The 26176-nt window shown below is 37.0% G+C and overlaps 1 protein-coding gene across 1 annotated transcript in view; it reads left to right on the forward strand.

Annotated features, from left to right (window-relative positions):
• Positions 1–20165, forward strand: part of LOC121522618 (inactive dipeptidyl peptidase 10-like) — a 160254-nt gene extending 140089 nt beyond the window's left edge. Inside the window, exons 8-26 of the mRNA XM_041807166.1 lie at positions 438–558; positions 870–1024; positions 6379–6476; positions 6578–6701; positions 6790–6828; positions 7464–7571; positions 9055–9146; positions 10409–10456; positions 11581–11702; positions 12877–12924; positions 14765–14863; positions 15230–15299; positions 15690–15884; positions 16961–17015; positions 17099–17198; positions 17618–17676; positions 18411–18483; positions 18741–18814; positions 20031–20165. Of these exons, the coding sequence (XP_041663100.1) occupies positions 438–558; positions 870–1024; positions 6379–6476; positions 6578–6701; positions 6790–6828; positions 7464–7571; positions 9055–9146; positions 10409–10456; positions 11581–11702; positions 12877–12924; positions 14765–14863; positions 15230–15299; positions 15690–15884; positions 16961–17015; positions 17099–17198; positions 17618–17676; positions 18411–18483; positions 18741–18814; positions 20031–20165 (1815 nt within the window). The remainder of the gene's footprint in view (positions 1–437; positions 559–869; positions 1025–6378; positions 6477–6577; positions 6702–6789; positions 6829–7463; positions 7572–9054; positions 9147–10408; positions 10457–11580; positions 11703–12876; positions 12925–14764; positions 14864–15229; positions 15300–15689; positions 15885–16960; positions 17016–17098; positions 17199–17617; positions 17677–18410; positions 18484–18740; positions 18815–20030) is intronic.
• The last annotated feature ends 6011 nt before the right edge of the window (positions 20166–26176 follow it).

Here is a 26176-nt window from a genome sequence, read left to right on the forward strand (position 1 = left end):
ACCTGCTTTAAATGAGTCTTCAAGTGCTCATTCTCTGTGTCTGATCAGCTACTGCTAAATGCTGCGATTGTTCAATCAGAGAGCTCATCAACTTACGTATTGACCAACCAACTAGAGGGTGGCAACCCTGTATTTTACTTTTTTTTTGGGGGGGGGGGTCATCCTTAACTTGTTCAAAATACTCCCACACTTTGCAGAATGGCATTCAAATAATATTCTGTTCATTTTTTTTTTCAAAAGAGGCTGTCAATCTTTATTTGGAGGAAAGAGGCAAATCTATGAAAAATAAGACATTGAGAACCCCCTGTATAGCTGGAATGGATGATCCTTGAGGCTGAATTTCAGCTGTTAATGTTTACCCCTGGTATTTAACTAAGGTGTTTTTTCTCTTGTGGTGTTGTTTAGATTAAAAAGTTTGAATTCTCTTTATTCTGCAGATTTATATATTTGAAAACAACATTTACTACAAAACAGACGTCCAGAGCAGCTCATGGAGGCTCACATCTTCAGGACAGGAGGGTGTTGTCTTTAATGGCATTGCAGACTGGCTCTATGAGGGTAAGAGCTGATTGTTTATTTTAATTTTTCCATCTTTTAAATCAGACATTCATCTTATCACATTCAGAGCAGTGCATATCAGTTTACTATGAATCAATTAGGTATTCAGTCTCAGAGTTTCACAACCATTTTCATTTGGTAAATTGATTTACAAGCCATCAATTTGAATTAAGCAGAGTAGTAGATATCGATTGCAGGTGAGAGTAAATTTAATGACCATGACTTTAAAAAGTAGGGACAGGAGGAGGGAATTTAATTTTGAACCACACCTCAGCTCAGATTTTCATAAATTGTCTTGTCTTTTATTCCAGAGGAGGTTTTGCACTCCCAGGCGTCTCACTGGTGGTCCCCTGATGGCTCCAGACTAGCCTACCTCACACTCAACGACACCCTGGTTCCTACCATGCTGCTGCCCCGCTTCACAGGCTCTCTTTATCCCAGAGGCAAAGAGTACCCTTATCCAAAGGTAGAACGAAGACAGTTAAGAAAAATGTAACCTTCCTTTACTTACAGGTAGCAAATTAAGTCTAAACAGAGATGAACACTGAAACATTATTATGCCAGTAAAATTAGACTTTTAAAATCTTATGCTTTTGCAGACAGCCACCTGGATCATGAATGAAATTGTTCACATACTTGGCTACATGCACTGTACCTGTCACTGGAGGATACCTCCATGGTCAAGTGCAGGCTAAAACCACCCACCCATTTGGTAGTATTTCAACTACAGATAATGAAACCACTATAGTGTCAATCCTGCGATCAGAGCTTACATAGCAGTAATATCAGTAATTAATAGCAAAAAATCAGCTCAGGCAACTGTTTACTAATGAACAGAACATGCAGACTCCAGTCTGTGCACTTTGTTTTGCCGGCATTTGCTTCTGTGATAAGAAATTAACAGTCTAAGCTGTTTTGTCTACATTTTCAGGCCTCTGAGTTTTCCGTCCAACTTGACCTATAATATGTAAATAGTACATTGAAACATGACACAACTACTGATTGTTGTAAGCAAGACACATACACTCACTTACCACTTCATTAGGGACACTTGTTCAATTGCTTGTTAACACATATAGCTAGTCAATGAATCACATGGCAGCAACTCAATGCATATAGGCAGACGTGGTCATGACGACTTGCTGAAGTTAAAACCAAGTGTCAGAATGGGGATTTCAGTGACTTTGGCGGGGCAAGATTGTTGGTGCCAGACAGGCTGGTCTGAGTATTTCAGAAACTGCTGATCCACTGGGATTTTCACGCACAGCCATCTCTAGAGTTTATAGAGAATGGTCTGATAAAGGGATAATACCCAGTGAGCGGCAGTTATGATGTGATAGAAAGGCAACGGTAACTCAAATAACCACTCGTTACAACCAAGGTATGCAAAATACCATCTCTGAGTGAACAACACGTGGAACCTTGATGGGCTACAGCAGCAGAAGACCACACCAGGTGCAACTCCTGTCAGCTAAGAACAGGAAACTGAGGCCACATTTTGCGTGGGCTCACCAAAACTGGACAATAGAAGTTATGAAAAACATTGCCTGATCTGATGAGTCTTGATTTTAGCTACGACATTCAGATGGTAGGGTCAGGATTTGGCATAAACAACATTAAGCATGGATCCATCCTGCCTATTACTAATGGTTCAGGGTGGTGGTGGTGTAATGGTGTGGGGGCCAATTTCTTGGCAAACACCACAGGCTACCTGAGTATTGTTGCTGACCATGTCCATCCATTTATGACAAGTGTGCCCATCTTCTGATGGCTACCTCCAGCAGGATAATGTCCAATGTCATAAAGCTCAATCATCTCAAACTGGTGTCGTGAACATGACGATTAAGTTTGCTGTACTCCAATGGCCTCCACAGTCACCAGACCTCAATCCAGTAGAGCACCTTTGCGATGTGGTGGAACTGGAGATTCACTCCATGGATGTGCAGCTGACAAATCTGCAGCAACTGCGTGATGCTATCATGTCAAAATAGACCAAAATCTCTGAGGCAAGTTTCCAACACCTTGTTGAAACTATGCTGCAAAGGCAGGTCTGAAGGCAAAAAGGGGGTCCAACCTGGTACTAGCACAGTGTACCTGATAAAATGGCTGAGTGTACTTGTGTACCCACCTGGGTTTCAGAGCAGCAATAGGGTGTCATCTGCATACTTATGAAAGGGAAATCCTCTCTATACATTCTATACAAAGCCTATAAATAAGAAAGTCAAGAGTCTTGGTGAAAAGGGGATAAAAGGAGAGGACCCAGAACAGAACCCTGTGGAACTCCTGAGAGCAGTGCCACAGACTTGATTCACTGTGGATAAGGCTAGGGCAAAAAAAATTAAGTGAATCCCAATAATTAAGATGTGTAGTGACAAAATACATTATCTAAACTGGGGTGGCCAATCGTGTCCTGGAGACAAACAAGCCAAAAAAGGTGCAAATCATGGCTTGCAGATTGCAGTATACCTTTTGTTCATAATTGTCTAGAAGCCACACTGTTTCCTCACAACAAGAGGGTTGCTGGTTCAAATCCTGGCCAGACAGGGCCATGCTATGTGAAAGCATGCTTTCTCCCTCTCCAACTTTCACCCACAGTCCAAAGACATGCTCATTAGACTGGTTGGTGATGCTAGATTGCCTGTAGGTGTTAGCATTGCTGCTTATTTGGCTCTACATGTCAGCCCTGTGATTGACTGGTGACCAGTCCAGGATGTAACCTGCCTCTTGCACAGTGACAGCTGGGATTTGCTTAGTCCCTCTGCAAACAAGACCAGTGGTACTGAAAAGGTTGGGTGATAAGTCATCAAGGTATCATTGCATTCCCACTCTCTAAGAAATATTTGAGGGATGTACTGAATGTTCCTCAATTTCAGCCTTAATGTATCAAACCAGCACTTTGAATCATATGACTACAGGCTTTTTTCTTTGGCATACCCATAAGGATAAACAAATCCCCTGTGCTATACTGCCTTTCCTCTTTATAGAGGAACAGCAGTATGGATCAGTGGCACAGGGAGGGATGGGAGTATGATATGCTTCAGAATGGATACTTAACTATCCTCCCATCCACTGTTTCAGATGTTAAGCGTTTCAGATGCTTTTTATATGAAGACAGGTTGTGGAAAAATGCTGGGATGGGGTTCATAAGGTGGAGGGCAAGCTCATTTGATGGTTCATAACTAGAGATGAGGGAGGGGGACATCTAATTAATGAAGCACTACGCTTCATCGTAGCTTAGCCCACACAGTGAGTAAAAAGTGTTTACACAGTAGTTTGGCTGTTCATATCCTTGTGTGGGGTCAGTTTTCTAATACTGTGGGATTTAATGAAGCAGAAATTTAATTGCCTTTCCTTCCTGTTGTCTCTGAGATCACTGATGCTGTTTAATCTGACAGTCATACTGCTGCTTTATTCACCAGGGGATAAATTATTGTGTCTCAATATACAACACATAAAAGGTCCTTAGAGAATTCTCCATGAGTGTTTCATGTCAGAAAACTTCACTATATCAACGTGTGGTTGATTTTTAGTAGTCATTTACCAACATACTGTTTTTTGCCATTAGATATCTAAACACATTAACCATCTGTTCAACCATAATGACACTGTAGACCACGGTTCTTTAATTAGTTCATCAAACAGCCCAAACTGTGTCAAGATAATAGAGCCTAGGGCTGGAACTGTGAGTACTCATTCCCAATGTACCAATAAGTGACAGTGGATTTGTTGCTTAGATTACCATGGTTGTAGATTCATAATTATCAGTTGAGATAAAGGCCTATAAAAATTAGCCCTAGATAAAAGCCTATAATAATCAATAATTAATTCCTCCTCTTCTAACAATTGAAATTGTTATTGAAGTTAAAATTAACTTGAAAAAATCAGAAGTTTTCTAACTCCTAGTACATACCCATGACAACGCCAAAGAGTCTTGTGGGCTTAAAACCGCTTTTGGTCTTGTGGATTGAATTTAGCTATAAGGCTGCCTGAAAAATGCTCACATGAGATGTCTACAGTTAGTAATGAATTTTTCTAATTCATTTTCACTAACTATTTCAGGGGCCTCCTCTACATTTCATCTTCTCAATCAGCACATGCATTATATCTCTGTTGATCCCTGTCATCATTCACTGTATTCATCTCTTGGTATGTTTGGGTTATCTGGATCTTCATCCATGACCTCTGATTCACTGTCACTCTGCACCAACTTCTTTACCGAGGAGTTGCTCTTCCCCCAGTTTTGAAGATAGCCTGAGGCCATCTTCTGATAATGCAAGTTGTTTTGTCAGTAAATATATCTATCTTAAAAAACACACATCTCTGCTTATATGGACATTAAGGTACTTCAAGTTTACAAGCACGTGAGACCCATTAGCTTAAGAATACTGATGAGAACAGTCCAAGAAGAATGTGTCTAAGAATGTGTCATGAATCCCAAGTCGGTTTCTCTTGGAAACTTTCTTAAGAACAAATTTTTTTTTAAATATTAGTAAGATAATAGTAAATGAAGCCAAACAGCTTTTGTGAAAAAAGTGTCATTGTGAAATACACACTTTATGACAGCCTCTATGAGGGGCAACTCTGGGGCACATTGTCACTTGAAGGGCAGCCTTGACAGCAATTTGTCAGGTATTATCCACTGGGAGGGCATCTTGTTTTACCAAAGATTTTCTTTTTTTTTTTTTTTTTTTTTTTCCTCATTTAAGGTCTGAGGGGATGCTCTCCCCTCTACCTCCTCTGCTGAGTCCACTGCTATTCATCCACAATGCTGAATGCTAATAAGCATACTGGTCTATAAACTGTGTCTCTGCTGGCATTATAATTTTAAAAAAGGGTTAGAAAAATTAAAATCCAGAAATACTACTGGCAAAAATAATCCAACTCCAAATATAAAAGGAATTTAATTCATAAGGCTAGAATAAAAAAAAAATGTTTCTAGCCCTGTGAGTTTATATTTTTTAAATCATGTTGAATGCCTGGACCTGGATTACTTTTGCAGATATTTTGGGGGGGTTTAAGTTTTCCACCCCTTAAATGAAAATGTCCCCTCCATGTGCGCTAGTAGTTCTAGGGACACAAGGTGCACACATTTTCATATTTTTCCACATTAAAATATGTTGAAGGACATCACTAATACTATGTAATACATGTGTTGTGGTCACTACCAGGAGCTTGCTTAAATGGAGCCTGTCATATTCAATTTTCTTAACTTATTTTAGCCCTGTTTGTCCTTCTCCCAGTACTTTCTTTCAGTATTATCATACTTTATCATGCAGTTTTTGCTTTATATTTTTTCTTATTTCTCTTATATGTGATGCTCCCCCATGGTACTTTGTTTTGTGCTGTGATGTTGCAGCAACCTGACCTAAAAATGTCCTTCACGATTAATAATATCTTAAATGAACAAAGCTATTTCAGGAAGCGTTTCTGCCTCTTTAGACTGAAAGTGAAAAATTTGAGAAGACACAAATATAACCAATGAAAATAATCCTGTGTAAGAGCAGAACAGATACTGCCAGCTTATAGTGTCCTCTTATAGCTCTCTATTGTCATGTAGACTAATGAGGAATATTTCTGAGGAAGTGTTCAGCAAAGGAATAACAGACTTCCCTCAGGGCTTGATGAGTACACTTGCAGACATGTTATTCTCTATATGTATCATGTCCTTGTATTTTTTCAGTGATGGCATATAAAAATAGAAAACAAGTGCAGCGTGTCATCAGTGCTTATTATTATCGTTACAGTGTATGAAGTGCATCTTGCTATTTCATCCTTCTTTGTAGAACCTGTGAATGTAATTATTCTTTTCCTGTTATTTAGATGGGCCAAATGAATCCCACTGTCAGACTCTATGTGGTCACTGTGGATGGAAGCTCAATAACCACAGAGCTGAGACCTCCTGACAGCTTTGAAAAGAGGTTTGTGTTGAACATTTCTTTGTTTTATGAGTAAAAAACATAAATTTATTCTCTTTTTTTAACTTTTAACCCCCTATTTCATCCTATATTTGTTTCCCCAGTGAATACTACATCACCATGGTAAAGTGGGTAACCACAGAGAGGCTGTGTGTGCGTTGGGTTAATCGGGCTCAAAATATGTCGATACTTTCTCTGTGTGATGTCAGAACAAGTGAATGCATAAAGGTTAGACATTACTGCTGTTCATTTCTTTACTCTTTAAAATCATCAACAAATTATTGAAAATTATGCTGACTTTGTGTTTTATGTTTAGAAACATGTGATGACTTCAGAAAAGTGGCTTGACCGTCAGGTAAGTGTATCAGTCAAAACAGGATTCTCCCGTATTTCGTCGCACTCTTTTCTGTCTACCTTTACAAGCTGTCCAGGGCTGGCTGCTAAGAAGCATCCCCACAGCATGATGCTGCCACAGCCCTGCCTCACAGTGGGGTTAGTGTGTTTGGTGTCTGCCAAACATAGCACCTTGTATGATGGCCAAAAAGCACCATTTTGGTCTCATCAGACCAAAGAACTTTCTTCCACTTGCCCATGGAGTCTCCCACATGCCCTTAGGTGAACTCTAGTCCAGATTCAACAGTTTTCTGTAACAGTGGCTTTCTCTTTGCCACGCTTCCACAAAGCTTGGAAAAGGTTGTTAAAAAAAGCCAAATTATATTTACCATGATTGATTTATAAAATAAAATAAAAAGGTAAAACATCCAAGGGGGTTAATAAGTTTTATAGCCACTGTAAATCAAAGTTTTAATCTAAGTTAATAAAAATAAAGTAGTTTCATATAATTAGGTTATTATACAAAAAATTAGACAGGCCTGATTATGAGTTTTAATTCTGATTTTAACCAAGTTTTTTTCCGCTTCTTGCTACCAGGCTACATATTACACACCCCCCTTTAATTTTAGTGCTTGTGTTGTTGTGTTTTAATCCCAGAATGAGGTGCCAGCTTTTTCTAGAGACTGCTCAACTTTCTTCGTCACTATGCCCTTAAAACAAGGCGGTCGTGGGACATTCAACCACATCACCATGATCTCCAACCAGGTATGAATATTACAATTTTTTTTAATCAGAAAAAAATAGGACAGTCGAAAAAGTTAAATCCTGATTAATCCCAGAATTTCTACGCTTAATATCCCCTTTTGCATTGAATACTCTTTGTTTCATTTTAATTGATGTTTTTTTTTTGTTTGTTTGTTTTGTTTTGTTTTGTTTTTTGCTGTCTAAAACTAAAGGGTAGTTTCACTTTCTGTTTAGATACAAACCTGCTTTTATTTTGAAATAAAGTAAGTAACTTTGGATAAATTGAAGATCATGACGTTAACCTAACTATGGAAAAGAAGTTGTTATGGATTAAAAAGGAAAATAAGAAAACAGAAAATGAAAAGGTTCAGATGACTTCTGTGTTGTCCACTTAGCTGTCAGTGAATTCTTTTATGTAAATGTGACTTAAGGAGCCGTGGTGATTTTAATTTACATCACTGTGGCTGCAGGGAGATACTGACGTGGGTTCCCAAAAATGTGCTAAAAGGGATCATAACATATGCAATTTATGCAATTAAAAGAATTATATGCACCTACTATGGACCTTAATTGATTCCAATTAAAATATAAATGCTGACAGCCGCAGAAAAATTACAATTAAACAAAACTTTTCAATCCTAAGGCCCTTGCAAACTGAGTCTGTTTTTTCCCAGATGCTTTTTTATTTATAATCAGTTCAGTTAACCTTATAGACTGAGTCCAATGCATTATTGACGAAAAAGCCTTGTCAGAGATTTCCTTGCTCCATGGGGTTTTAAGTACAAATTTTGCATATAATCTTGTGTTCCATGGCTGAAATCCACCGGATGTGCACAACACGGTGTTTAAAGTGAAGTTTCAGTGCAAGCCAGAGAGATAGGGAGCTGCTCAGTCGAACAGCCCTCTAAATAGCTTTAACAGATGCAGAAAATCCAGCCTGATACAAAAACAGTTAATGGACAACCATTTCAGAGTCAGTGTTCAAACACAATGTGAGATTATATTACTTTTTTATTTGCTGCAGTTTCAGACGAAAGACAAAAGCACCAAAGGCTCAAATATTCTTATTGGTAGTATTGCAATGTATGGTGTGTATTCCCCAGTTCTGAGAGAACATGCAGAAATACAGACATCATGAAAGCAGAGTATGGACAGAGCTCCATCTTTATGTGTACGCTTCTTTGCAAATACAGCATACATGAAACTTAAGTGTGCTGAAGTCTAAAACTAAAACTATCCATCTTTGCTACAGTATTTATCCGCTTCAGTTTCCATTTTGAAGAGGCATCATTTTGAATTATACCTATATTCTATTGCCTTAAACACCAGAGAGTTAGAAATACATTCTCCTAAATTAATTAAGGAGTGATTTGTACATTAAATACACTAGAGGTAGTTCTGTTTCTGTGGAGATAATAAAGAGAAAACCTGAGGATAGGTAAAAACATAAGTGGTTCACTACTATAAAATAATCTTCCCTGCTCTGTTGTATTCTTGTTTTTAGTCCGACAGTCAAGAATTCAACCTGCGCCATCTGACATCAGGAAGCTGGGAAGTTTCTCAGATTTTGGCCTATGATGAGAACACAAACTCAGTGTAAGCAGAAGTTATTGTCCCAGTCACACTTTACTGCAACATACAGAAAATGGCAGTTACTAGGTAACAAATGGGTAACCAATGAATGAGTAACCAACCATCTCTCAGCAGTCTGTCTTCATTAATAAAGCATCGTTAACAAATTTAAGTCATTTATAAACACAACTATGAGTTCAGTGGTAACCCTCACCCTAACTGTACGCCTGTACTGATGCTTCTCTAATGCTAAATAGGAGAAAATTATCATTGTTTCCAATAAATGTAAGAAGTCACTCACATCTACATGTAAACTAATGGTTCAATAGCAGTTAGTTATGTTTGCATTCATTACCCTGTCACTACAGTGCCGTGAAAAAGTTTTTCCCCCTTTCTAATTCCTGATTTTTTCTTGCATATTTATCACACTTCAGTGTTTTGGATCATCAAACCAATTTTAATATCTCACAAAGACAACCCAAGTAAATACAAAATGCAGTTTCTAAATAACGATTTTATTTATTAAGGGGAAAAAAATCCAAATTTATCTGGCCCTATGTGAAAAGTAAATTGCCCCCTGAACCTAATTACTGGTTGTGCCACCCTTGGCAGCAATAACTGAAATCAAGCGTTTGTGTCTTTTGCATCACTGGAGGAATTTTGACCCACTCTTCTTTGCATAGTTGTTTTATCTCAGCCATATTGGATGGTTTTCCCGCATGAACTGCCCATTTAAGGTCACACCACAGCATCTCAATTGAATTTTAGTTGTTTCTCATTTATTCTTGAACTTCTTTGGATTGTGGCTTGATACGTTTCTTTTTTTCAGATCTTGTAGCCTACGTCACTTTGTCTGACAGGTTCTATTTAAGTGATTTATTGATTCAACAAATCTGTCAGTAATCAGGCCTGGGTGTGGCCAGTGAAATTGAACTCAGCTTTCTAAAAACTGTGGTACATCGGGGATTACTTTTTTACACAGGGCCAGATAGGTTTGGATTTTGTTTGCCCTTAATAAATAAAATCATAATTTCGAAACTGCATTTTGTATTTACTTGGGTTGTCTTTGTGAGATGTTAAAATTGGTTTGATGATCCAAAACACTAAAGTGTGAAAAATGTGCAAAAACATCAAGAATCAGGAAGGGGGTAAATACTCTTTCCTGGCACTGTATTAAAGTTTTACTGTAAAATACTACCATTGGCTGTACCATTTTATAATTAATTGCATAATATCAACAATATGACATGAGATATAAAATAAAAAATTTATTTTATGTTTTCCAGCTACTTTCTCAGTACAGAAGAGGGATCAACACAGCGGCATCTTTACAGGTAATGTGTCCAATTTTATTTTTATGTAGGACAGACAATAACAAATTACCACTGCAAAACGGTCTGAATTTTTTTTTTTCTTACCAAATTTTAACAGAAGAAAAAAAAGACTGAGAAATGTTGATTGGTGTAAACTTTGATTCAGCTTAGACAGCTTAAGATGTTATTTATTTATTTGTTTATTTATTTATCTAAAGTATTTATTCAGTCATTTCCTTGCCTGTTTATTTGTCTGTTTATTTACTAAGTTATTTACAATTTTTCTTTTTTTGCTTTGTTTGTTTATAGTATGTTCTGTTTGCTTTCTTTGGTATTTATTTGTAAAACCATGTAATTGTTTGTGTGTTTAATTACTTATTTATATGTCTTTCTCCATTTATTTATCTAATTATTTATAGTTTATTGATCATTTACTTGTCTGTTTTTTGTCTGTCTGTTTATTTATTTGTATTTACTTAATCCATTATATGTCTGTTTGTCCATTTATTAATTTGATTTTGTGTTAATTATTTTATTAATTCGTTCATTTGTCTTTTTGTGATGTATTTGTCTTTTGATTTATGTACGTATTTATAATTTATTTTTGTCCATTTATCAATCAATGTTTTTTTTATTTAGTAATTAGTTGGTTTGTTTATTTTAGTGTTTATCATTGTTTATGTCTCTTCATTTGTTTATTTGTCTGTTAATTTATTTTTGTGTATGTTTGTTTGCTTAATTCACTTAATAATCAACTTTACTTCATTCATATATTTATTTGCTGGATTGGGCTGGATTTTTTTTGTAGTTGTTTATGTTTTTTTTTCCTTTGTCCATTTGTTGTTTTATTTGTCTATTTATTTATTTATTTGTCTGTTTGATTTATTTTAATATTTTATCTATATTTTGTATTTCTCAATTTTTTGTGTTATTTTAGTTATTTTATATATTTTGTAATTACTATTTTTTAATTTAGTTATTCATTTCATTGGCTGTTTTTTGTTTTCCCGTCTTTTTTAATCATTTAATTAATTGCTTTGTTTATTCATCTATTTCCAGATTTCCTTGCAGACTTAGGTTTATCAGCTGAAAACCTCTAACATTAACTTTGTTTTTCCCCATACTGTCGTTGTTTCCTATCACAGAGTCAACACTGTGGATCCATCTCAGAAAGAATGTCTCTCCTGCTCCCTTTTCAAATCACTTTGCAACTACTACGACACAACTCTCAGCCCCAACTATCAACATGTTCTTCTCAACTGCAGAGGTGAGACAGGTGATGTTAAGGTAACACCTGGTGGTTCAATACCTCCACTAGGTCAACAGTTTATGGAAAGTGAAAGTAAAGAAGTGGATCAAGAAGAAGGGCTGGAGTAGTTTAGGTGAATGTTATAAACCCTATTTTTTGGTTTTGTGGTTGCATATGTCGTTATAATCTTTGGATTACAGATAAGTGGAGTGATTCAGGATCAAATTGAGGTGTGAAATAATGACCTTTGACCTCCAAAATCTAACCAGTCCATCAACAAATCAGAATGGATATTTTTTTCATAGTTTGATTAACATCAGTCACAGTCTCCTTGAGATATTTTCTTTACAAGAATGGCCCAGATATAAGTGCTTATAGACAGACAGTTTACCCGAGATCATCATTTTTCTTTCCTGTTCCTGGTGTGGAGTTGTGAAACCACAGCGACTTTCAGATTTATCATAAAGAATTTTGTATGCTCTGAGTTGTTTGATGGTTCAGGAACTTCAATGGTCAAGAACTGCCTGTGTTAGCTGAAGTTATGAACCACTTTACCTCTTAGCTCTCTGTTTTTCTTAGGTTCGCTGCATTCATTCATATCTGAAATGTTTTCAGTGGAATAAATATTAATAAAGTTAACAGATTAATGAGAGTAAGATATCTCAGTCTAAATCTTTTATATTGACTGAGTTGAGTCGGTGTATCACATTCATTTATTTATTAAAACAGGTTGAAACATTGATAACACAGCTGAAATATTCACTTAAACAAACTATTTGATCTCTCTGTGTTTAAGAGTGGGAGTATTATAAACAAAACACTGTTTAGAAATGAAGGGTAAAACCTGAGGAAAAAAAGTATTCAAAATAGTTAAAAGTAAATATGGTGTTTTAAGTGGTATCAGACTAACAAACCATTGTATGGTGGCGGCCATACTCCTGTGGCGTCAGGCTTAGGGTGGCTCAAAAATTCCTAAAATCTAAGCTGCTGGTCATGTAAAGCTTTACATTTTGACTGGTGTTTTTATTTTATTGTCTCAGGGTAAAAAAAGAAAAACATAAAAAAAATCAACTGATAAGAAAATCCTGAGAGAGACTGGATCAGTCCGTTAGAGTAATGTTTTTATTGACACGTTGGCAACAATCAAATGAACTCTTGCATTTCTTGACTTTAATTCTCTTTTGCCCCTCAGGTCCTGGAATACCCCAGACCACCCTTCACAAACTCAGCGATATGAAGAGTAAGTTCTCTGACACTGATGAACGTTATCTCATTGAATAATGAACATTCAGTTGAATTGATTGAGAGTGTGTTCTGTATCCTGGAATGAGAATAAATGCAAATTTATTTATATTTAACTTTTTTCACTTAAAATTACTATATATGTTGTCTGTCTTGCTGTTGTTTTCATACTTTTCACATCATATTCTGGTTTCACTTTACAATGAGCTCACTTGCATTTGTTAGAATAACCTCTTGCTTTATTTCTGCATAAAATGGCACAGTAGTTTCTGTGATGAACTGACGTGTAAGGATTTAAAAGCGTAACTAACCCTGCCTGAAGCTGTCTGAAGCCTTCCTTATCAGCTGCACTATTCAGCTCATGTCTTTACAAATGAAGCATCAAGTGCTGCTTATGATCTCCTGATCTTGTTTGGCAGTTGAGGGATATTTCGACTCACCTGCATCATTCAGTGTTTGCTGGGACAACACAGATTAGCCCAGCGAATCTAACTGTTAGTGCTAACTGCTATTTAGCCTGGTGTAGTGTGTAGATGAAGATTGGTGTTGGAGCAGTGTTTTACCTTGTTTACACAGCTTGTATGACTCACATCAAACCCTTAAATTTGGGTCTTTTGAAGAAACCTGAATTAATCCAGGACCTTTTCTTTTAGTCTTGCTGGTAGGTGATAATCTATGATCCATGTTAGTATTACCTCAAACTTGTTTTGTTTGAGTGAGGCATGTGCTGCATCATGCAGATTTACATGTATGTGATTTACATGGATATATAAGGATAGATAGTCACCTATGTAAAATCCATCATACTTTTCATCCACACTCGACACTGTTTGAGGATTAATTGCAGTTAGCATTAGTCAATTTTAACTGTTAGCCCATTTAGAGACAATTTAACACAAGACACAGTACTGGAACAAACTGGGTTAAAAAATGCTTTTCACTGATTGGTTAAATTAATTGAAAACCTCATATCTGCAACAACATTTTGGTTAGTTTCCATATAAATCTCTACTAGTTAAGATCAACCTTACGTCTCTATGGTGCAGCCAATCAATGACACAACTTAAATTATAACTTAATTAGTTTCAACATAGAGTTTTGTGTGGACATAACTTCAAAAGTTAAGACAGAACTAATGCATAGCTGGTGCAACAGTAGTATATGACATGGCACCCCAAACCATCACTGACTTTGGAAACTGGAAATACTGGACTTCGAGCACCTTGGATTCTGTGCCTCTCTGATCTTCCCCAAGACTCCGGGTCCTTTATTTTATAAATGGAATAAAAAATTTACTCTTCTGAAAACAGAACTTTCAAGCACTGAGTGCTGAGCACAATAGGGAGCTGTAAAATAATCTTGAGGCTTGTTAGCACAATTAATAGTTTCTGACCAACCTGTACATGGGATATGCCCCATCCCACAGTGTTGGGGGGGGGGTAAGTTGTGCTTAAAGTCAGGCTTAAAATCATGTAGTGTGTTGCCAACCTAAGACAACACACAATCCTTATGAAACAAAAAAAGTTTTACTTTCAAAATAGTGGAATTCCAAAATGCAGCAAAAGGGGAAATTTTTCTTGACTAAGTACAGAAATTCTGAGATTAATCATTATTTAAAAAAATAATAATTTGACAGCCTGAGTAATAATGAGTATTAAGGTTTAAAATTAAAGGTAATCATTGCCTAAACTTTGGATTGACCATGTCTTTGCTAACCTCTAAGGGCTCCTCCATAACTAAGCCTTAGATAGATTTATTTAGTAAGGATTTTATCTCTGAATCTGCCTCAATCATGTTTCAATTTTACGCTATGTGAACTCCTTCCTGTTGTCCTACAGAGCACAAGACAGTGGAGAGCAACTCTGTGTTAGCACATGCTCTGATAAACAGGACCATACCAAAGTGGGAGAGAAGAACTGTACAAATCAGCAACTACGGTATGACAAAGAACTCCTCTAACTTTATGTGTAATAAAAATATAAATGTCAGAATTATTTATCAGACTTTTAAGGTGATTTCAAGTCTTGTATATAAATCTATACTTTAAATAACCATGGGTTTCATTTGGTAGTAGTGCACATATAGTGTTTGTTTTCCCTGTTGTTTTTAACTATTGTTTTAGACCTCTTCCATGAATATTGAAGCATCAATTTTGGCCTGGCCTCGCAGAGTTTTAGCTCTGCGATACATTCAGTACATATTAAACTGCATTTTAAGCTAAGAGCTGGAAAACAGCAGAAAGAAATGTGTCCTTGAGAACAAATGAGGTGATATTAAAACCACTAGATTCTGTTGTTTTGCAGCACTTCGTCTGGAGTTAATTGTCCCAATAAAAATGGAAGAAACAAAAGAGTACCCGCTTTTACTGATTATGTAAGTATTTTTTTCTCTCAAATAAATTTGCTTTTATGGAGGGCTTTTTAATGCATGTTTTATTGGTTCATTTAATATGTTTAATAATGCAGAATCTTTTTATTGAATAATGTATGAAATGAAAAAGCCACAGTAAGAAACAAATGCTTGAAATGGAGTAAGTCTGCCCCCATCTTTACTTTTCAGGTTTCATAAAAAAAGAGAAATGAGCTGAGCTGACTTGATAAAGCTTATATGTAGATATTGTAGATATTGTAGATATTGTACATGCAAGAGAGAAGAGGCTTGTAATGTTGGGGTCACAAGCCAGAAGTTATGTCCTTGTGTCGTGGATGTTTCCTGGGTTTATTTAGGATCTTTGGGTCTCTTAATTGTCTGAATCTTCCACAGTGACAGCGCCCCCGGTGGTCAGGCTGTGAGTGACCGTTTCTCTCTCGGCTGGGACACAGTGTTGGTCAGCTCAGACAGCGTCATCGTGGCTCGTCTGGACGGCCGGGGCAGCGGCTTTCAGGGTCAGAGGGTCCTACATGAGGTCCACCAGAGACTGGGGACATTTGATGTTCAGGACCAGATCACTGCTCTGGAGTATGTTTTATTTTGATTTTTATGAACTCAAATTGATTTTAGTGGATCAAATTAGCAAATTATGGTGAGATTGAAGGATGTGGATCACAAACATGACTACTCTAGCCTCACAGAAACATCAGAATTCAGCCGTAGAATCAGATCAGCTCAGATTGATGACTGATGCTCAGAACACACCATCAGCACCATCTACACTCCAATGTTTTCCACTCTGTGTAGACAAAAAGTCCTGGTGCTACAGTTTAACATGTGTTTAGGTAGTTTATTAGGACACAGCCAACATGCTAAACCAACCCTATTCTCCATATCTGTGACTCGTTTTGCTTTTTTGCATCTCCCTCTTCTCTTGTTTTGAATATCTCTCTTCTGTGTTTCTGGATCTCCCTCTTCTTTCTGTCTGCATCGTCCTCCTCTGACTTTGTACATCTCAATAACTTTCCTTCTGCACCTTCTTCTTCTCTCTCACTCTCTCTGGATTTCCCTCCTTTCTTTTTCTGCATCTCCTCATACCTTTCTTTCTGCAGCCTCATTTGCTTTCCCCCTTCTTTCCCTCTTTTCTTTTTTTAATTACTACGTTCTTTCTGCATCTCTCTCTTCTTTTCTTTCTGCATTTGCATTTGTTTCTGTGTTGTTCTCCTCCCTTTTGCTAGACTTCCTCTTCTCTTTAGCTGCTCTTTAGCTCTCTTCACATTTTTTTTTTTGCTTCCCTGTCTTCTCTCTATCTGCATTTCCCTCTTCTCTTTTTCTGAATTTCTCTATCCTTTCACAACTCTGGCACAGCTTTGTCAGATGGCTGTTCAGCATGAGTCTGGTTCTGGTCGAGGTTTCGACTCATTATAAGAAAGTCTTTCCTTGCCATTGTAACTTTGCTAAATAATCCTTGGTGCTGAGCTCATTATGGATTAATGTTGGGTTTTGATAAATAATACTACAAAGACAACTCTCTGGCCTGAACTCTGTGTAAAATGTCTGTATTTAACTGTGGTTATTTATTGGTTGACAGCAAGTATATTTAAAGCCTTAATAGGAAGAAAGAGCTACATTTTCTATTTAGCTAGTTTGTGCTGTGTTCTCAGGTACCTGGTCAGATTACCCTACGTTGATGGAGACAGAGTTGGAGTGTATGGAAAGGTAACATAGCCTCAGTATTATACATGCGATCATATTTTTATATCAGACATTCTCTCGAAAACATTTTTTTTCTTTTTTTCCAGGCATATGGAGGATTTCTCTCCTCTGTCCTTCTCCTCTCCCACAGCTCTTTGTTCCGCTGTGGCATTGCTGTGGCCCCCATCACTAACTGGAAACTCTACGGTGAGAAGGACAAGACTCAGATGAAACATCCTTTTGATTGAAAAGTCACATAGAGATTCTGATTCTCTCCAACCTAACAAGGTTATTGAAGCATACAGTCCACCAATGATTCCATCAGGTCTCCAGATCTGGAGCCTAATGTCTTACAGTGACATAGCCACAGAATTGGATGTAACTAAACAACTGATCCACCGATTCAGAACGCCAAACAAGCCCAGGGAGTCTAATAAGGAAAGCAGAGCAGTATTAATCATGAATGACAGTTTCTATTTGTCTCAGTGCTTGATGTGAAGTGAAGAAGGAAGATTGAAGCACTGGTGGTGTTACCTTGACTGAATGTCTAATGACTTAAAGCAGTAGAGCTGTCTGTATGAACAGAATCTCTTCATTAACCGCCTCTTTTTTTATTCTTTTTAAAGGTTCGGCTGAAACTGAGAAATACTTCGGCTCCCCAGCAAGAGAGGTTTATAAATACCAAGTAAGGCTGTGATTAAGAGTTATTTTAAAGTTTTCTTTGTTCCTTTTAAATTAAAACTTTTGAAATGTGCAATTATTTTCCTAAATGTATTAATCCTTTCCTATTTGCAGAGTCAAAATATAAAGCTGCTTTTCCACTAAGCAGTCCAGACCATTTCAGTTTAGTTTGGTTGGTAATTATTTGTGTTTCACTGTTAGAAAAGGAACACACTTTTTGGTACTTGTGCAACCCTAAAAGGTGGAGCTAGATGCTCTGCAGTCAGTTGACTAGTAGAAATATCTTTCACTTCCCACTGACAGCAGTCCTAATGGGCAATCACAAAATGCTCTATATCTTTGTAGAGCTAAAAAACTAGTAGCACCTCTTTAACAGATTTTCTCCCTTATTGCACAATGATAATTTTTAATGGGGAAATTTGTGTTACGTAGATGATTTCTCTGTTGTAACAATGCTTCTTGGCAATAAATCTTACACTACTGGAAAGTCTATTTCCCTTCAAAACGGTGCCCCATTTGTAAGGAACACACATTTGTGGGATGAGCAGCAGAGCTGAGTATGTGGGTTGTGCCCATGAAAAATTGGCAAACAGGTAACAGCTGTTGCTATAGACTCTAGTTTTAAACGTCTTGTACTCCCAGGTGCTGACAATCAAGTCCCTAATTGGCATCTGCTTGTTTTCATTAGGGTTTTGGAATTAATGACATTACAAAATGTATTCATTTTTGCTTTGTCAGATTTCCAGTCTGATCAGAAACTTCACAATCCCTGAACCTTTAAGCTTCCTAATAATCCATGGTACAGCAGATGGTGAGTATTCAGTATTTAAAGGCAGAGAGCATATTGGTATTATGGGCCTAAGGTTAAACACCAATCTTTATGTTTGGTATAGAGTTCAACATAGTGTTTAATATATCCCAGGGTGATTTATTTAATCCTGATTTATTGTTTGTGCATTGGTTTTAAAAATTTATCTCAGTCTCTACTTTATTTTTAGTTTGCCTTGTCAAGAACTAATGTCATCTTGATTTATTTAATTTATATGATGTATTTCTTTTTTATTCCAGCTACTGTTCATTTCCAGCACTCTGCAGAGTTGGTCAAACTGCTGTCTGCATCAAATGTCAACTACACACTACAGGTACTGTTAAATTCTTCCTCTATGTTTTAACCGCAGTCATTTTACCATTTACCTCTGAAAGCCTTCCAGGGGCGTCTGCCGAGAAGCATCCCCACAGCATGATGCTGCCACCACCATGCTTCACAGTGGGGATGGTGGGTTTGTAGTGATGTGCAGTGTTTGGCATTTTGTCTGACGGCCAAAAAGCACTATTTTGGTCTCATCAGACCAAAGAACTTTATCTCACTTGACCATAGAGTCTCCAAAATGCCTTTTGGTGATCTCTAGTCCAGGTTAAACTGAGTTTTCTTCAACAGTGGCTTTCTCTTTGATACTCTCCCATAAAGCTTTGACTGCTGAAGAACCAGACCTACAGTTGTTGTATGCAGAGTCTCTCCCATCTTAGCTGCTGAAGCTTGGAACTCCTTCAGGGGTGTCTTGGTGGTCTCTCTCACCAGTCTCCTTCTTGCACGGTCACTCAGTTTGTGAGGACGGCCTGATCTAGGCAGATAACATTTGTCATGTTCCTTCCATTTCTTGATGATGGATTTAACTAAACTCTGGGGGATGTTCAGTGCCTTGGAGATGTTTCTGTATCCATCCCCTGACTTTTACTTTTCAATAACCTTTTCTCTGAGTGGCTTGGATTGTTCTTTTGCCTTCATGGTGTAATGGTAGCAGGAACACTTTATTATCCAGTGCCTGGACCCTCTGGACACAGGTGTCTTTATACTACAATCCCTTAAGATACAGTCACTACACTGAGGTGATCCCCATTTAACTAACTGTAATAGTAACTAATAGTACCAGTTGGCTGGACCTCTGTTGACTTAGATTAGTCCCTGGGAAGGGGACAAATATTTATGCTATCACTTATTTTACTTTACATATTTTAACTTAATTATAATTACTTTGTAGAAATTTGTTTTCACTTTGACAAAAAGGGTCATCAGAAAAGCCAAATTATATTGATTGTGACTGATTTATAAAAAAATTACAGGATAATACATTGAAGGGGGGGAACGCTTTAACAGGCACTGTAAATCAGGCTTAAACAGCTGGAGTTTTTCTAATGATTATGCTAAGCTAAAATAACAGACTGGGACAGGTTGCAACAATTTTACCAGAAAAAGGAGAAATATAATTCCAGAAATGTCTTGGTTGTATGTGACATAACAGCCTCTTAAGTGTTTAGATTAAAACTGAAAAAAGCTTTTTTCTTCTTCTGTTCTTTCAGATTTTCCCAGATGAAGGACACAACATTGTCTCTGCAAAGAGTCAGCACTACTTTCTGAACACCATTCTCACCTTCTTCAGGCGCTGCTTTGAAGAGCAGGTAGCCTTACTTAAGGGGTCCAAAGAAGATGAATAACCGGAGAAACATCCTGCTGTGTGACAGGTTTTTAAGAAGAATGAAAAGCGTAGCAACTGCAAACATGAGCCAATAAGGATAGGCTGTAGTCCTACAGTGCTGCTGTCTATAAAAGCAGCATTGGAGACTCATCACAGCCCTACAGTTTGTAAGATATGTAGCATTACTTTACCCCGACCAGCGTGGTGATTCCAGGGTTATTTTTATTATTTCAAAGACTCTTGTATTCTTGCTGTATTATTTATAATGCTTCAGATGTTTGTAATGTTTGTATCATGTACTGAGTCAACCATGTCTTTGTTCAGTTTGTCATACTTTCAGGAAAACATGAAATAAGGTTTTTGATATCAATATTCTGGTAACATTTCACTACTGGAGCCATGCCAATATGCTCTTTTAGGATGCAGTACATTCACATTTATTATTGAGCTTTATGGGTTCATTGCAGTAAAAGATACACAGAAGTATAACATCCCCTGCCATATAGAAGCTTAATCTAACATAAAACATATGCACATTTAGCCGGATTATAGTAACGTCATGGCAGCTAAGATAACTTTCAAGAGGCGCGTTACTCCATATGGCTAGAGCTTCAACAGAAACAAAGAACAGTCTGTAGAATAAATTATGTCAGCCTTAAGAAAAGAGATATCTTAAAGAACTATAATGACAATGACGAAATGCAGTACAAGGTATGTGGTGTTCAAGACGCATATCACAGAAATACTGAAATGCTCAACCACTTAATGTTAAAACATAAGAATAACCAACAGTTACAAGAAATCTCACATCGTGTCCTTACAAACCCTGTTAGGACATGTGAGAGTGATTTTACCAGAGTGGAGAAGATTAGCCCGCTAATTTTAGAAAATGGTGACGAGAGATAAAGTTTTGTGGAAGGATAAGTCACCATCACAGCACACAACAGCTACGAGATGAGAAAAGCTGTTTAAGGGAAGGTGCAGCAGAATTTTGGGCTGATCTAAGACTGCAGAAGAACATAGCAGGCTAGTAGTCCAGAAGTCCATGTTAGTTATTTTTATGGTGAAAAAATTAAGGGGTGTAACAGTTCAGAGAGGTCACAGTTCAGTTTGCACTAAATGCCACCACTAAATGTCCATTTAAATTGTGTTTAACCGACTTGTCTAATGAGGAGAAAAAATGAGAAAATATTCCAGTTCCTCACAGGGTCATTGAGTCAGCGGGTGTGATGTGAGCCTGATATACTCTAAACAGCATGGCTAACATTAGCAGCTAGCTCTGCCAGCCTTCGTTCCTATTTGCAGATTAATATCAAACTTTGCTATGTGGCCCCTTTTCACTCTAGTTGAGCAGTGATACTTAAGTTTAACCCTTGACAGCCTACATACCACTTTTTCCCATTAAATACCACACTGTTCTTATTAGACGCTTACTGCTAGCTTCTCATGTTTACGTTCGGTGAAGTGCTGGAAGAAAGTTCAGACAGAAAGGCAACAGCCATAAACTGACTACAGCAGCCTCTAGTGTTTTAATTACAGTTTAAAAGAACATTATCGACCGAGATTTAAAGCCTGTGTTTTTGTAAGTTCAAGGTAATTAGTTAAACTGACTCACAAATCTTGTGCTGGCTAATTTGATAAAATTAACTGTTTACCTGCTTGCACCTCTAGTTTGTATGTTGGTTTTGGGGGGTCAAAGTTCGGTATGAGTGTCATTCAGGAAACAGTTTATACAGTTAACACCTTCAGTCAACATGATTCAAGCTGTAAGGGTTTAGTTCATACAGTTGAACTGGGCCCTGGATTAAAGTGGTCTTGTTGCGTCACTAATCTTTGGTCCACACTGGGCTTTAAACCACCTAAAATAGTTGGTACAGAGGGACTTGTGTATGAAATGTTTAAAAAGAAAAGATAAAAGGAGAAGAAGAAGAAAGAAAAATTGAAAAATAAACAAGCAACACAAATGAATAGTGTCTCCTGATTTGAAATTATAATGCAAATACAACTGGAATAAAGCCAAATATAATATGTACCTTCACGAGCAATATCTGATATTTATGATTTATATAATATGCAGTCATGTAGTTGTTAAGGAACAGCAGGTGTAGAGGTTGTTATTATCATTAGTGAGCTAGTAACAGATCATGGACTGGTTTGTGTTAACACAGGAGCTGATAAGGTTTGTGCACTTTTAATGTTCAGCTGAAGGCTCCTCTACTACCAAATATCCGCGTTGTGTAGTAACGTCTTCAACCCTCTCTACTTCCACATCCAGAGTCTTTCTGTAAACAACATGGAGAAGTTGAACAGAGAGGTGAGAAGCTGACAGGTTTTTACTGCTCTGTTGTGTCTTCTTGCTAGTTGCTACTGCGTTTAACTTTTCGTCTTTGTATGTTTTTTTTGCTTTTTTTGCTTTTTTTTTTCATTTTTTTTTTTTTGTTGTAGCAAACTTATCATTAGACATTAGACAATTCCACTTACATATGGTTACAGAGGGAATCTCAGTGATACCTGGCATGCCTGTATTATTTTTGTCTGGAATGTACAGTGAGTATGTTTGAAAAAGCTGAACTTTTGTAGAGGACCGTATGACAGTGTGCTGGCTGGGCTAAGGAAGCTAGGATGCTACATGCCACAATGAGTCAGCGTGGTATGAAGTATAGCACAATTTATCAGTCAATATGCAGTAAAGTCATCTTCTCTGCAGTTTGAAATATATCTTTATACTTTGATGTGAAAAGTTAGAAGGCATGAATAGATGAAAACATGTTAGCGAACACAGAGTGAACATTTCAAAGGTTAAGCAAATTAACTTAGCTTAACTGTTCAGTCGGTCATGTCTTTTAAATATTTCTCAAAATATGCCACATTCTATGCAGCCAAAATTGGACAAATGGCTACAGGTACTTTCTATCAGGTTTCTATCCATCCATAAGGAAGTGTGCTTTCTTGCGTTATAGATATACAGAAATCAGTTATGATGTATTCATCATTTGAATGCTTGCACCAAATCACCGCATCCGAACTGTGAAGTTTTAGGATAAATAGTTTAGATAGTATTGAGGGTAGTTTATGTTGGAATAACTGAAAATCTCTTGGTTTAAGTTGAAAAAAACGTCCATCATTTTGTGTCAGAGTTGTACTCCATATTCTCACAGAGTATAAACACAAGCATTCTAGTAAAAAGCTGTAGTTTATGGCTAAAACGTTCTCACACCACAGGAGTTTTATACCTCTGGTTTATTTACATTATTTTGTAATCACCTTTGACTAATATAAAAAGGGAATCTATGTTAAATGTTGCTGATTATAAATTATCTTATCTTTGTTGCTGTTGTATACACTGTCCTGAGACAGGGTTGACTGAGTACAAATGTCAGGGAATCAAAGAAACTAGTATTTTTCCAATTTTTAAAGTTTTGGTGACTGATGTATTCTACTGTTAATATAATTTTCTTTTTACTGCATAAAAGCTATTTAACTTATTAAGAAATTTTTGAAAGTAATAACAAGAACACTTTGGCAGGTGCCTTTACCTCATTGTCACTTAACTTAGAGAAAACACAGGGTTCAGAGACTTTTTATTAGATATGGACGATTTAGTATCATCTGCATAGAGCATAACCAGAATCTCTGCATCTTCAGTGTTTGACTTATTTGTCATTTTGCATGATCATAAAACTAAAATACTATTTCCATTTGGTGGATCAAGTCTCATGCAGATTCTTTGGCCCCATTTGGATTAAATCTGTCTCTAGAAAAAGTTCTGTGATTGTACCTTTACCTGCACTTGGCAGTGATTGAAACTCTGCATGGAGCATGGATGTGGGTATATTTTCGTTCCCACTTCAGTCACAATATCAGCCGTAACAGCATACATACTGGATTCATATGTGGAGAAAACAAATATGTTACACTTGTTTTTCTACTGATGCTTGTTAAAATGTACTATTTGACTTTTTAAGTATGTTGGCAATGCTTGTACTAACATATAAGGCAGCATGCTTACACCAGTATTAAAGCCTGTTTGGAAACCAGTATAGAGACACAGCAATAGAGAAAAACAACAATGTCAAGTTAAGGTGTTAATTTCTTTACCTTTTAGACCCAAATTTGCCTCTGTTTTAGTCAATCTGCACTATTTAGAGTATGCCAAATTAGCCAATGATGGTTCCGTTTGCAATCAATACTCTTAAGCACATCCATGTCTGAATAATCTGAGAAATAAAATGAGCTTTTGTCAAAAAGAAGTCCCTTGAGATTAGATCTCTTTCAAATGGCAGGCTGGCAGGTAACCTTCACTACTAAAGTTGGAATAAGATAAATGTTGTCGTCAGATACACAGACTTCTGTGTAAGTGAAACTGGAGTAGTTTCACATTTCATATTGGGATTGCACCAGCAATGCAATAGTTCAGACATAACCTAGTTTGAACACAAAGACTAAAGGTTGAGTTTACACTCAAGTAACAATTGAGGTGTGAGCTTTAAAACTACTTAGATCCTAGAAGTTGTGAAGTTATGCACTGGCTTGGTCCATTAGTTGAGGTGCATCATATGATATCAAGCTCCAGGTGCTTGTTACCAGTGGTCAGGTTCTCCCACTTATTCTACACCTAGAACAAAAGACTGGGCTAAATTTCTTCTTCTGTTCTCTCAAACAGCCCTACTACTACGGACGGCAAGATATAGGTAACCATTGCTCAAAAGTTCTCCTGCTGGGAATAGAACAGTGGAGTAAAGTACAGTGGCGTAGCACATCCATTCACGTTTAATTGGGTTTCTACAAAGGAAAAACAGAGGCAACAATGTAGGCTTTAGATTACTCTTTATCATATTTGACAAACGTTTATTTTTACTGATAAACAGCGTCTGACTAAAGTCGTATTCAGCTGTTTCCAGGGAGTTAAAAACAGAAATCTTCAACACTTTCTGGCTGCAGACTGTTCTTCTCTAATGGCCACACTCTCAGAGAGTTCATGTCAGAAACCGTATATCTCAGAGAAAAGAGTCATAATTTGCAGATACAATATATTTCCAGTTTAAAATTTTTTTAAAGTTCAACTTGATCGTAAACAACATCTGGCTGTTCCACTTATGAAACAGCTACATTGCAAACATGAAAGAGAAACATTTCATAATAAAACAGAGAGGTCAAAGGTCTAACCTGGGATTAGATTATGTATAGACTTGTTTAGAAGTAGTAGCATGAACGGTGGCCTGCTTTAGCTTCATTAGCTTTAGCTAAAGCTTACATATCAATTCTAGCTGTGTAATTAATATTACTGCATAATTCAATGTAGCTGTGTCTCACATGAACAGTCTGTGTGTGACCATCAGAGATGTTTAATATTCAGCCAGACCCCTCTCAAAATCTTGGTGAAATATAGCAGATGTACTTAAGCAACCCAGTGACTAACTACTGCTGGCATTAGCATCAAGCAAGCGTATCATTCATCATAACTTTTGGATGGACAGATGTGCATTATAATAAATTAGCTGTCAAGATTTTTCTTATTGGGTGCAGTTTAGCCCCACTTGTCGTCCTCCCAATATCATGTCAGTCGTATTGATCGGTCGGTACCACATGACATGTCTGTCATTCAAGTCAAGGCACAAACATATGCTCTGTGATGTAATCTTTTAGTAACCATAGCAACAGAGTAAAAAATCAGAAAGTCTGACCTCAGCATTTGTAAACAAGCTATTGGAAGTGTCTGCAGACTGCTGAAGGTCTGAGACCATTCATGATGTATTGTTTAATATATGAGGATGGTTTATGCAGCTCTTATTTTACACTGTCAGCCTTACCTGCCACTTCAAAGTCCCTAAAAGCAGTATGATCCTCTAGCTTTTCTGTTTCATTTTTGAGATTTGTTTAGCTTGTTTTCAATGTCCATAACAGACCAGAGCGGTTTATTGTAATTAGTGAGATAAATAAGGAAAAAAAAGCATTTTAAAAGAAAATATCTCATCCTCTACCTCCCTTCTTTGTTTTTTCTGCTCTGAATATGGCGCTTGATGCAAAACA

This window comes from Cheilinus undulatus, linkage group 15 (assembly GCF_018320785.1).
Source record: "Cheilinus undulatus linkage group 15, ASM1832078v1, whole genome shotgun sequence".
Taxonomy (NCBI): domain Eukaryota; kingdom Metazoa; phylum Chordata; class Actinopteri; order Labriformes; family Labridae; genus Cheilinus; species Cheilinus undulatus.